The 14,226-nt window shown below is 43.5% G+C and overlaps 1 protein-coding gene across 2 annotated transcripts in view; it reads left to right on the top strand.

Moving 5' to 3' along the window:
- CFH (complement factor H) overlaps positions 1-13,409 on the top strand; it is a 300,746-nt gene extending 287,337 nt beyond the window's left edge. For both annotated transcript variants that reach the window (XM_056523538.1, XM_056523537.1), the window contains 4 exons: positions 7,645-7,815; positions 7,909-8,109; positions 9,384-9,569; positions 13,194-13,409. In XM_056523538.1, coding sequence (XP_056379513.1) covers positions 7,645-7,815; positions 7,909-8,109; positions 9,384-9,569; positions 13,194-13,210 — 575 coding nt within the window. In that variant the 3' untranslated portion in view covers positions 13,211-13,409. The remainder of the gene's footprint in view (positions 1-7,644; positions 7,816-7,908; positions 8,110-9,383; positions 9,570-13,193) is intronic.
- The last annotated feature ends 817 nt before the right edge of the window (positions 13,410-14,226 follow it).

The following is a 14,226-nucleotide window of genomic DNA, read 5'->3' as shown; positions in this document are numbered from 1 at the left end:
AAATGCCATCACGTATACTGTACTGAAAATGCAACCATGTATACTGAACGGAAAATGCAACCGTGCCTGCTGTACAGAAGATACAATTGCGTATACTGTATGGAAAGTGCAATCATGTATACTGTACGGAAAAAAGCAATCATGTACACTGTACGGAAAAAGCAATCATGTATACTGTACCGAAAGTGCAATCATGTATACTGTACGGAAAATGCAATCGTGCCTGCTGTACCGAAGATACCATTGCGTATACTTTATGGAAAGTGCAATCATGCATACCGTTCAGACAATACCATCGGAAAATACAATCGTGTATACTGTATAAAGAAAATACGAACGTATATTATATAGAAAAGTGAGCGTGTCTACTGTACTGGAAATACGAACGTGTATCCTGACCTGAAAACACTCGAATGCATACTGTACTGGAAATACGAGCGTGTATACTGTTATGGAAATACGAGAACACTGTACTGGAAATACTAGCGTGTATACTGTACTGGAAATACGAGCATGTACACTGTGTGAAAGAGTAAGCGTTCATACTGTACGAATTACAGTCATGCGTACCGTATGAAACACCAGTGTAAATATTGCATGAGAAACACGAGTGTGTGCATCGTAAGAAACCCAAGCGTGTAATCTATATGGAAAATGCAAGCGTGCCTACCTTACAAGCGCGTATACTGTGTGAATGTACAATTGCATATTTGTATGCAAATAACATCACATGTTCTAGAGAAAATGAGAGTGTATACTGTATGCAAATACAAGCATCTATACTGTATGCAAGACAAGCGTGCATTCTACCTGGATGATAAAAGCACTTACACTGTAGGACACACAGCGTATACACTGTATGCAAATCCAAGCGTGTACCCTGTATGAAAATCCAAGCGTGTTCTTGAAAATACAAGCGTGTCATACTGTATGACAATGTGGACGTGTCCTTGTATGAAAACCCAAGCGTGTCCTACTGTATGAAAATACACGTGTGTTCTATTGTACGAAAATACAAGCGTATTCTATTGAACAAAATACAAGCGTGTTCTCTTGTATGAAAATACAAGCGTGTTCTATTGTATGAAAATACAAGCATGTACTGTAAGGACAATACGAGCGTGTATACTGTATGGTCAATACAAGCGTATATACTGTATGGAAATATAAGCGTGTATACTGTAAGGAAATATAAGCGTGTATGTTGTATGGAAAAACAAACGTGTATACTGTATGGAAAATGCCAGCGTGTGTACTGTATGGAAAAATACAAGCGTGTATACTGTATGGAAAATACAAACGTGTATACTGTATGGAAAATACCAGCGTGTATACTGTATGGAAAATACAAACGTGTATACTGTATGGAAAATACCAGCGTGTATACTGTATGGAAAAAACAAGAGTGTATACTGTATGGAAAATACCAGCGTGTATACTGTATGGAAAATACAAACGTGTATACTGTATGGAAAATACCAGCGTGTATACTGTATGGAAAATACAAACGTGTATACTAAATGGAAAATACCAGCGTGTATACTGTACGGAAAATACAAACGTGTATACTGCATGGAAAATACCAGTGTGTATACTGTATGGAAAATACCAGCGTGTATACTGCATGGAAAATACCAGTGTGTATACTGCATGGAAAATACCAGCGTGTATACTGTATGGAAAATACCAGCGTGTATACTGTATGGAAAATACCAGCGTGTATACTGTATGGAAAATACCAGCGTGTATACTGTATGGAAATGCAAGTGTGTATGCTATATGGTAAATGCAAATGTGTATACCGTGTAGTAAATGTAAGTGTATACTGAACGAAAATATATGCGTGTATACTGTATGGTAACATGTAATGACTGCACGGTGTAAATGCTATGAGTGACTGGACGGTATAAATGCTAGGTGACTGCCAGGTATGAATGCCGAGTGACTGTACGAAATAAAATTCTGTGAGCGACTGTGCATAAGCAACTGTTATGAGTGACTGTATGGCACAACGTTGTGAGCGGCTGCATGGCATGGCCGCTACGTGAACCGTCAGCCACCATTAAACGTGGTCCGTGGGGACCCTGCGTCCGGCAGGGAAACCTCGGGTGTGATAAGTGGAGGAGGGGAATTGCACCGGAGACTTCCCCCTTGGCATACCCGCGGCCCTGTGGTCGCGGGGAGCCAGGCCCTTAGATGAGTCCCCCGTCTATAGGGAAGCCGGTGTATTGACCCGCTTGCAAGTTTTAGCTCCGCCCCTTTGCATACCACACGGCCCGGCGACGCCGCCCCCAGCCAACGGGGAGGATGCCGATCCCGCCGCCCTGAGCCACAGGGAGTGAGGAGGAGGAGAGCCCGGCGCGAGAACCATGCCAGGCACCCGCAGAGGTCGGAATCTCCTCCGCCGCTCCGGCAACCCAGTAGCCGCCAAGGCCCCTCCCCATGCACCGTCCAGCAGAGTTAAAACGGCAACGGGGGGGGGGGGAGGGGTCCAGGGGCCACTGCAAAGAGAGCGGAGGAGAGTTCGGGACGGGGGAATCGGGGACGGAGTACGGGAACCCGGTGCGTAGGTGGGAACATAATAAAAAGACTGGAGGTGCTGAAACCATGGCCGGGGCTGACCGAGGGTGCCCTCCGTGCTCCGGCTTACCTCCGGCGAGTGGGCTGCCGCGGATGTCGGCACGCCGGCCGGCCCCGGCCGCTTACCATTACCCTGAAAACTGTGACTCCTGTGCATCAGCTGACTGGCGTGTCAGCTGATCCCCTACAGGGTGACGTCCAACGTGCACCTGAACCTGCACTTGCTGGTATTTATACCACCCAGGCCCCTCCCATAAACCCAGGTTGTCATTCAACCTTTCACACATATATATATATATATATATATATATATAAATATATATATGGGTATGTGTGTATATATGTGTATATTGTTGTTGTTGTTTTTTTTTTTTTTTTTTTCTCTTTCTGGGGAAGGGGGGGGGGTGCCAGGGGTTTAGGGGGGGGCAGTTCCAGATGAGGGGGGGTAAGATGAATAAACTTTGCATGGTAGTGATAGGTCTAAGGTACTTGCCTTTATTAGGTGGTTAACATAAAGTAGAATTTTATATATATTTTTTCAATCCTAATAAAGACTAACCTTAAGGAGAGGGGAGGCATGAGTTCCTATGACTAAATTTGTGAAGGGAAGTGATTTTTTCTTTTTCCTCTTGTCTTTCTTTTTTTTGTATAGTGGAGTGAGTTACTGCATTATGTCAACCTTCTCTTAGTTGCTGCTCTAGACCATATGTTGTAAGTGTGATTAAATGTAAAATAAAGAAATGATAAAAAAGAAACTCTCTGTAGTAGGTCAGTTTGTCCTCCCTCTCAGTGGGTGTAAAAAAGGCCCCCATTTTGGGACGGTAGCGAGAGTCTAATAAGGTGGATACCCAGAAGTCATCCCGCTGATGAATTTTGACAATTCGGGGGTCACTACGCAAGCAACTGAGCATGCATCGTGCCATTTGCGCCAGTGACTCGGAGGGACTACCTGCCTCCATCTCCACTGCATACTGCCACGGTGTGTCTGGGTCCTCTGTCTCAACTTCCTCATAACCCTCCAGCTCCTCTGGCTGCTCCTGCTCCTCCTCTCCTGTCCGAAGACTAGAAACACCGGCCATCTCATCCAACCTAAACTGTGCTACGCTCTGCCCCTCATCATCCATCTCCTCCAGTTCAGCCCCCACAGGGCCCATGTAGCCTGGAGATGTAGGCGCAATGTCTCCATTGCCGTGACCAGCCATGGTTTCAATCATTTGTTGTAGGAAATGTAGGAGTGGAATTACGTCGTTCATGGCGTAATCCAGGTGACTCACAAATAATGTAGCTTCCTCAAAGGGCCTCAGCAAACGGCAGGTGTCACGTATGAGCTGCCACTGGTTCACATTGAAGTTACACAGGGGAGTACTCCTATCTGCTTTGTTCATCAAGAAATCGGTGATGGCTTTTCTTTGTTCGTATAGTCTGTCCAACATATGGAGGGTGGAATTCCATCGTGTGGCGACGTCACAAATAAGACTATGTTGTGGGATTCTGACGCTGCAGCTCAAGGAAGGTGTGCTTGGTGGTGTACGAGTGGCTGAAGTGCATGCACAGTTTCCTTGCCATTTTCAGGATATCTTGCAAATGGGGTGAAGACTTGAGTAAGCGCTTGACAACCAGATGCAACACGTGTGCCATGCAGGGCGCATGTTTCACACTTCCTTGTCGCAGCGCGGACACAATGTTCTTCCCGTTGTCGGTCACCATGGCTCCCTTTTCCAGATTTCGTGGAGTAAGCCATACTCGGATTTCTTTACAAATGAACTTTAGCAGTTCCTCCCTTGTGTGACTCTGTTCGCCAAGGCAAACCATGTGAAGAACAGCTTGACACCGCCGTGCCCTACACACATGGTACGATGAAGGGCCACCGAGATTTGGCCGTTCAGTGTAGGTCGAGGACAGGGTGGAGGATGAGGAGGCAGCGTCGCACACTGTAAGAGGACCAACTGCGTGGGAGCGAGAGCGTGAAGGAGGAAGCGGTGTGACCTGTCCAATTTGCTGTTGTGGCTGTGCAGGAACTACATTTAACCAGTGAGCCGTAAAAGACAAATATTGTCCCTGCCCGTAGTTACAGCTCCACACGTGGGCGCTGCCGTGCATTTTTGAACACACCGACAGGCTCAAGGACTGGCCCACCTTCTCTTGTACAAACTTATGCAGGGCTGGTACTGCCTTCTTCGCAAAGAAATGACTGCTTGGGACTCTCCACCTCGGCTCGGCACAAGCCATCAATTCTCTGAAAGGTGCAGAGTCCACCACTTGAAAAGGGAGGGACTGCAACACCAGCAACTTGGACAGGAGCACATTCAACTTCTGCGCCGTTGGATGAGTGGGCGCATACTGTTGTCTCTTGGACATGGCTTCGCCGATGGATTGTTGGCGGAATGGCTGACTAAAAGCAGGAGAAGCAGGAGTGACAGAAGGAGGGTTTGACACACAGCTCCCTTCGGCTGAGGTGGTGGAGCCTTGGCTGGATGAAGGAGGGAGCGGATGGCCACTGGGTGATGCAGCAGGCTGGACCACTACATCGGAGCCACGGTTCTCCCAGGCCGCTTTATGGTGGCGAAGACATTGGGACCCTGGCCACGCTTCACCTTCTGCCGACAGATCTTACATGTGGCTATGTGAACCTCCTCCGGATGCCTTATGAAAAACTTCCACACTGCCGAGTAGCTGATTTTCCCACCTACAGTCCGCACTAATGGACTGCTACTGGCGCCATCTCCAGGAACCCCTGTTCCACTACCTCCCGGAAAGGTAGTCTGCCGCGAATCAGGTGGTCTCCCACGGGCACGTTTGGCTCCTGAATTTCCACTACTGCCACCACGCTGACTGCCAACCGTTCTACCGCCTTGCGGCCTCAAGGGCTACTTGCAACTCTCTTCTCCTGATGATGATGAAGCTGAAGCCCCTTCTGCACTCGGCTCCCAATTGCGATCGGCTTCATCATCATCATCAACAGTTGTGTGTATGTCACTGATGTCATCCTCAGGTTCCCCAACAGTGTCTGCTTCAGGACCCTGAACACTTGCAACACCGCCTCCCACGTCACTCTCCGCATCACTACTTGGCCACCTAGCGGAACAAGCAGCGCATGTCTCCTCCCCTTCTTGACTGTCCAGTAGCTGCTGACCGTGCTCTATTAGATCGTCCTCTGTAAATAGTGGAGCTGAACCCACAGCACAAGATACTTCTTTAATAGAGGGAACAGCATAGGAAAAAGGCAATGGGAGGACAGGGACTGCTCCCGGGCCATGCCAACTGAGGGTTGTGTCTGAGGAACCCATCAACTGTTGACTGGGGGTGTCAGATGTCACTTGTGATGATCTGGATGAGCGTGTTAACCAATCCACGACAGCAGATGGGTTGCTGGTGGAGACACGACCGCTGGCTGATAAAGGGAGCTCAGGCCTCTCGCTGCGACTCCTGCTGCCACTCGCCCCAAGTCTGCTGCCAACTCTTCCTGAAGTATTTAGGCCTCTGCCACTCCTCTTTGCATGTCCTGGCACTTCTCTGCCTGACATACTTAGTGCGTTTATGAGGGTATTACAATACGCTACACTACTCTTAAAACAGTATTTGTCTAGAACAGCAGCAGGTGATTACTTACAGCTGTCCTTGAACAGTATGTAGGCCCTTGACAGATTAACAGGTACTAAATGGTACAATACTTGGATGTACCTATGCGCTATGCACTGATGAGGGCAGTAATATGCCTAACTATTAGCAGAAAAAACTATTTAAAAAAAAAATAAAAAAAGACAGTGAATAGTATTGTTTGGACTTGCACAGTATGTAGCCAGCCCCTTGACAGATGAACAGGTACAAAATGGTACAAATGCACTACAGTCCACGAAACAATCACGTATTTCTGAACAGCAGCAGGACCCAACAGTGCAGCACCACAAAAAAAATCCAGGGATTAAACCCTAAATTGCACTCTGTCACACAATTCCGAGCAGCAGAAGATTTGTGGAGCAAATAAAAATAAACTCAATTGGGCTGAACAATGAGGAGATAAGATGCTTCAGAAAGTTCAGGCAGCTTGGAGATCTGTATTAGGCAGCTGACATCTATCTGCCCCTCTCTGCTGCAATGCTCAATAACGTGAATAGGAGGTTTAGCTATCAATGATCCTTCTCAGAGTAACAGCACAGCACTCTGCACTCCTGCCTTTCCCTAATGCTGATGTGACTAGCAGTTGCAGTGTAACGCTGTGGTATGAGCTATTCACACACACACAGTCCCGTCCTCTCCATCTGAGTGCATAGATGAACTGAAGTGAGGCAAGATGGCCGCCGATTATATAGGGGCTGTGACATCACAGGGATCAGTGAACACTGTTAGGCTGCATCTCACATGTGATTCAGGGTCAGCCCGCCTACCTTCATTCCCGCTGCTGTTTCCTGCCCTCCCATAATCCCCTACCCCATGTACTCACATATGGATCCGCCAACTTAGGTCCCCAATAGCCTGGAACGCTGTAAAATGGAGTTTAATGAAGCGATTCGCGCAATAGAATCGCGGTGATATTCACATTCGTTACAAATCAAATTTTTCATGAAATTCGTAACGAATTCGGATTCGTCAACTTCGATTCGCTCATCTCTAATGGGGGTAATAGTAAAAACACTAATGTAGCCTTCCTAGCTTCCGGCAGACTCCCGCAGCTGGGGGAACTACTACTCCCATCATGGAAACAAGTCTGTTCCATGGTGGGAGTAGTAGCAGTCCCGGCTGCGGGAGTCTGGAGGCATACTAACGGATGAAAAACTGATGCAAAAGGATGCCACAAAAGGGCATCCTTTTGCATCAGTTTTCATCCTTTAGTAGTATAGTCCGTTTAGGAGGCAGTGACGGAAGAAAAGAGGGACGGAGGACAACGGGCGTGTGAACGTAGCCTAATAGTGATAAGGTGCTTGGTCTCTTTCCAATAAAGAATTGCATGTAAAATAATTGACATTATTGGTAATTATTATATAATATGATTACATACCATATGCATCACAAGGACACTTGTCAGCTATAAACTGTTCAAAATTTTATTTCATTATTACCCTTTAGAAAGCTGCGCAACTCCAAAAATCGAAAATGCATTCCTCAAAACTGAACCCCAGGACAGTTATGACTCAGGCTCGCATATCGAATTTGAGTGTAAGGAAGACCATGTAATAAATGGGCCTATAAATGTTAAATGTGAGAATGGTCAATGGACCGAACTACCAGTATGTTACCGTAAGTACAATATTAAACTACACATTTACAAGTATTTAGCGTGTTGTTAAACAAAAGAGGAACAAATGTGTTTCCCTTTTATTTATCTTTTAGGTCCATGTAAAATCTCCACAGCAGATCTTACTAAAAGCAACATTCAGCTCCTTCCATCTGACAGTAATCCTGATATCACTCATATACACGGCACACGATTCAGTGTAACCTGCAAGTCAGGATTTAGACGACCAAATCAAGCAGCTTTGGGGATTGAATGTTCTGATGGGAAATTTAGGTATCCAAGATGCTTCTCTGGAAGTAAGTATTATTTAATGTTTATTGTTACTAACAAGATGTTATATAAATGTTACATTTCACATTTGAAAGCACAAAATTATTTTTTAGGAGTTGCTGCTTTTCTTTAACAAAGAATGTTTTGTTTGTTTTTTAATTAGTTATTGGTTTTCCCATTGACCTTATTGGTTTTTCCATCTCATAATATGAACTATGAAGATTTTTCTCTCCCATTAAGTGTTTTGCACTAAGATTATTTTTTTTTCAATATAGATTTTATTAAAATTAATCATAGTAACATAATTTTAACATAATAATGAGAAAATATAAATGTAGTTTTGAAACCTCTGGAGGTCCGCAGGTTAAAGACCACTGCGGCCTTCGTCATCATCCAGACCCCCCTTTAGTTTTCTACTCCCCTTGGTGGGAAGGAAGGGTGAGCTGGTCCGGGCCAGCTATGCTGCAGGGACCGTCCGGTGGGGAGGGTTAGTCGTTCTGGGCTGTCCATTTTCACCGGGGGGGGACCCTCTTCTCCGCGCTCTGGGCCTGCCCCGGACTAGTGACGTTGCCTTGACGACGACGTACAGGGATGCACATGAACGTCCCTGTGCATCGTCGTCAAGGCAGCGTCACTACTACGGGGCCTATCCCGGAGCCCGGAGAAGAGGGCCCCCCCCCGGTGAAAATGGACAGCCCGGAACGACTAACCTCCCACCGGACGGTCCCTGCAGCATAGCTCACCCTTCCTTCCCACCGAAGGGAGGGGAGTAGAAAACTAAAGGGGGGTCTGGATGATGACGAAGGCAGCAGTGGTCTTCAACCTGCGGCCCTCCAGAGGTTTCAAAACTACAACTCCCAGCATGCCTGGACAGCCAATGGCTGTCCGGGCATGCTGGGAGTTGTAGTTTTGCAACATCTGGAGGTCCGCAGGTTGAAGACCACTGATTGACAGACGGTGATGATGAAGGGGGGGATGATGACGGGGGTCTGGATGATGACATGGGGGGGGATGATCCATTTCCCACCCTAGGCTTATAGTCGAGTCAATAACTTTTCCTGGGTTTTTGGGGTGAAATTAGGGGCCTCGGCTTATATTCGGGTCGGCTTATACTCGAGTATATATGGTAGGTAGAATAATAGAAAAATATTATTATATTAAAATAAATATAAAAGAGCATACAGGTTTATTATACAGACAACTTCCCTGCAATTCGGATGTATATTACACATTTACTGTTTCGGTCATTCTTATTTGAACATTGTCACATAGACATCATGTTCCCTGTTTGATTCCCTAGAGACATGCCGAATAGATCAAGATGAACTTGATGAAAACAACTTGGAATTAGATGAAGTCCATGATAATGAAGTATACTATGAAGAAAATGAGAGCGTGCACTTTCAATGTAAGACTGGATATTATCTTAAGACTAGACCTATCGGAAAATGCTCTGGAGAAACACTGATCTATCCAAGCTGTACAGGTAAAGGCAAAAAAATCATTTCATATTTAAAGAAAGTACGATAACCTGATACTACAAAAGCCAATGATGTTCACAATATCTGAACTATCAAAAGTTTTCTACCTATATTTGGAAATATTTCAGGACTTCTAAAACCTTGTTTGTATTTTCAGGGCCTCCAATGTAGTGTCCAAGTAGAATTTTTGCACTATTGAGGTTTACCCAGTTGTTTTATTAATCCCAGTATTAAAAGATGTGACGTCAGATGGCAGATCCCTGGGCTTACTAGAAGAAAGGGTTCTTGGGGCCTATCGCTTCCATCTGTAGCCAACAAATGAATATTTACTTTTATTTACATTGCAAGATTTAATTAATATTGTACATGTAAGATGCATAGTCAGGTGAACAAATAAGGACACCCTGGGGGACATTTATCAATGTTTGCTTATGTATTCCTTTTTTTAGTTTTTTTTTTCTTACAAATTTTTTGCTTATGTGCGACTTATTTATCAACTGCTTTCAGCCTTTTGATAAATTTCTTTCATATAAGCAATTTTTCTTTTTTTGCTTTGGTAGCGGCTTTTTCTGCTCCATGTCTGAGCTGGAGTAAATTTAGTAGCTTTTTTCATATAATGCGACTTTTTTGCGACTTTCACACTTGATAAATCTCTGACCACTGCAAGTCAAAAACCACTTTTTGCTTTGGTAAGCAAGATTTTTATTTTTACGTTCTTGGAGGGGTGTAGTTTCCAAAATGGTGTCACATGTGGGGGGCTTCTGCGGTTCTGGCATCATGGGAGGTTTGTGAATGCACATGGCCCCCGACTTCAACTCCAGCAAAATTCTCTCTCCAAAAATCCAATGGCAGTCCTTCTATTTTGAGACCTGTAGTGCGCCAGCAGAGCACTTTACGTCCACATATCAGGCATTTTCTTAATCGGGAGAAATTGGGATTCAAATTTTGGGGTCCATTTTTTTCCTATTACACCATGTGAAAATGAAAAATTTGGAGTAACACCATCATTTTACTGTTAAAAATCAAATTTTTCATTTTCTCGTCCAAGTTCAGCATAAACCCGTCAAACACCTGTGAGGTGTTAAGGCTCACTGTACCCCTTGTTACGTTCCTTGAGGGGTGTAGTTTCCCAAATCGTATGCCAAGTGTTGCTTTTTTTTGCTGTTCTGGCACCCTGGGGACTTGCAAAATGCAACATACCCCCCAAAAACCATTTCAGCTAAATTCTCTTTCAAAAAGCAAAATTTAGCTCCTTCTCTTCTGAGCATTGTAGTGCGCCAGCAGAGCACTTTACAGCCACATATGGGATATTTCCATACTCAGAAGAAATGGGGTTTTACATTTTGGGGGCATTTTCTCCTATTACCCCTTGTAAAAAAGGAAAATTTGGGGTTACTCCATCATTTTAGTGTTAAAAATCTATTTTTCTATTTTCACGCCCAAATTTAATGCAAAGTCGTCAAACACCTGTGAGGTGTTAAGGCTCACTATACCCCTTGTTACGTTCCTTGAGGGGTGTAGTTTCCCAAATAGTACGCCATGTTTTTTTTGTTCTGGCACCATAGGGGCTTCCTAAATGCAACATACGCCCCAAAAACCATGACAGCAAAATTGCTCTCCAAAATCCCACTGTTGCTCCTTCCCTCTTTAACCATGTTGTGAGCCCGCAGAGCACTTTAGTCAACATATCAGGTATTTCCATACTCAAGAGAAATCGGGCTACACATTTTAGGGGGCTTTTTCTCCTTATACCACTTTTAAAAATGAAAAAAAAGGGGGCTACAGGAACATGTTAGTGTAAAAAATGCAGATTTTGATTTTTTCCCCTCCACTTTGCTGCTATTCTTGTGAAACACCTAAAGGGTAAATAAACTTTCTGAATGTCATTTTGAAAACTTTGAGGGGTGCAGTTTCTATAATATTGACATTTATGGGGTATTTCTCACAGGAAGGCCATTCAAATCCACTTCAAACTTAACTGGTCCCTGAAAAATTCAGATTTTGAAATCTTCATGAAAATTTTGAAAAATGCTGCTATACTTTGAAGTCCTCTAATGTCTTCAAAAAGTAAAAACATGTCAACTTTATGATGCCAACATAAAGTAGACATATTGTTTTTGTGAATCAATATATAATTTATTTGGAATATCCATTTTCCTTTCAAGCAGAGAGGTTTAAAGTTAGAAAAATGCTAAATTTTCATGAAATTTGGGGATTTTTCACGAAGAAATGATGCAAGTAACGATACAAATTTACCACTATGTTAAAGTACAATATATCACGAAAAAACATTCTTGGAATCAGAATAAAAGGTAAAAGTATCCCAGAGTTATTAATGCATAAAGTGACAGTGGTCAGAATTGCAAAGGGCTGAGTCCTTAAGTTGAAATAAGGTGAGTCCAAGGGGACCAAGAGGTTAATAAACACATTATCCCAAAAAATATATAAAAAATAAAATAAAAAACAGCTGTTTTTGTTATTATCTAATACAAAGTCAGGACTAGATCATAAATGAAATATACATAAAAAGTAAAGGCTGAGACTTAACTCTTTTTTAATCTATTCATGGCTTTGCATTCAATAATTTCAATTAAAAATCAGAATGAATGAACATAACTTTACTCTGTCAGGGAAGTAAAATAATAATTCTCTTGTTAGTAAAAGCTGTGAAAACCTCATTCTATATTTACTATTGCAAAGGTGCCAGAATTCTGTGTTCCAAAAAGAAAAGTGGCTTCTGGTAAACAGTGCACCAATCAGCTTCGCTCATGAAGTCAGCCAGGCTACGGGTCCCTGATGTCTGATTTCCTTCAACAATAAGGAAGTTTTTGACACAAAACACGAGTGTCAATACATCTTTATCCACTTACTAGTTGGTCCATTTAAAGAAAAGAAAAACAGGTAGAATCCTGTTCATAAATATGATGTGCTTCCTAGCAATCCATGGACACACTTGTCCTTTATTTCTGGCAAATGGTTTGATAAATGTGTTGTGAACTAGTTGTGACAATATGCACCAACACAGCTGGCACAAAAAGTGCTGAAAAGGGCACAAAGTTCCTTTAGTAAATCTGGGTCACTGTCTATAGATTTAGAAACACAACCCTTTATTTTCACTATAGGAGACATAACAAGTAGATAATAATGAATTTTCAGCATTAGATAATTGAGCTTCTAAATGTAATTTAACCAATTAGAGTAAATGCTGATGTAGTGGAACTTTCTATTGGTAAATTCAGGATACGTTCACATGTTGATAAACTCGCATCAGAGTTTTGTTGCCATTGACCTCAACGAGTCCCTGGAAATTCTGCGATAGCAGCAGATTTGCAAATTGCCAATGGACCTATTTTAGTGAATGGTAATAACTCACAGTGCAAAATCTGTGTGAACGTATAAAGTACCCAGAAAGTGGCAAATCTACAAGTTTTGTGCATTTCGTGAGGAGATTTAGAAAAGTCTCATCCACCTGTCTTTTCCTATTATGTGTTTTGGATGTGTTTGCTTGTGCAAATCCCCAAATTTGTCATGTTATATTTCAATATGTATTTTTTTTTTAATATTTAGTAGTTGTTATTTTGAACACTAGATACAGAGCAGTAATTCTATTCTATTTTCTCTCGTTTCAGCACAATCTTCTGTGTGATTACAATAAATATATACAGGATGTAACAACAGCCAACAAAAAAACAGGAAGAAGAAATCTGCAATGACAACTATAGACAAACGGCATTGTTTCTAAATGTAATCACATATAGTAGTCATTATATACTGTGTATTGTTTTAGCAACTTTTATATGTCTCTGGGTAAAATAATAATAATAAAACTTTTAAAAAAAACCTGTCACAGATAGTACTTTATATTTTCTGATCTACTTTATCTGCAGTTTGTCCATTTGTTTAACGCAAACAGAATGATTAGCCCCTTCCCTCCCAACAATGAAATTGTGAAGGGCGTGTAGCTGTAGCATACTTCCCCACTCCCTCTGTAGTTGCCTATATTAACCCCTTTACTTTCAGGACATAGGGCGTACCTGTATTACCTGCATGATTGGAACAAAATGACTGCTGTAATTGCACAGCAGGCATCCTGGCACATCATCCAGAAGGGCCCTGAGACAACTACTTGTCGGTGACCAGCGAATCATGGAGCTTCTGTGTCAGTCGGTTTCTGGTGACCTGGTGGCACGTAAGATGAGGGTGATTGGTGCTGTCCGAGACAGCACCAATCACCCTTGAGCAGCAGGAGCGCCACCTCCTGATCATTTCTATTGGTCGGTCGGACCAACGGCTCAATAGTAGCGCCTGGTGGGTGACTCAAATCACCGCACCTGCTCTGCGCGCCCCATCCTGGTCTGGACGGGGAGCAGAGCTGGTGCAATGATTGGACTGAAGGACTGGAGGCTCTGGACCAGTGATCCAGTACCAGGTAAGGGACAGAGGGGGTTAGGCAGTTGTAGTTATGCAGCAGCTGGAGGCACACATCTTCAACACCGAGCATGGCCTTTAGCTACCTGTGCATGCTGGGAGTTGTAGTTTAGCAACAGCTGTAGGTGCATTGGTTGGAAAACACTGCCCCATCTCAGTTCTCCCCCCCCTCCCCCCTGTTAAAGGGTACAGTCATGTGGCAGGTTTACAGTCATTTTCCCTCTGCAAGTTTCT

This window comes from Hyla sarda, chromosome 6 (genome assembly GCF_029499605.1).
Source record: "Hyla sarda isolate aHylSar1 chromosome 6, aHylSar1.hap1, whole genome shotgun sequence".
Lineage (NCBI taxonomy): Eukaryota > Metazoa > Chordata > Amphibia > Anura > Hylidae > Hyla > Hyla sarda.
This window is presented reverse-complemented; position numbering and strand designations above follow the sequence as displayed.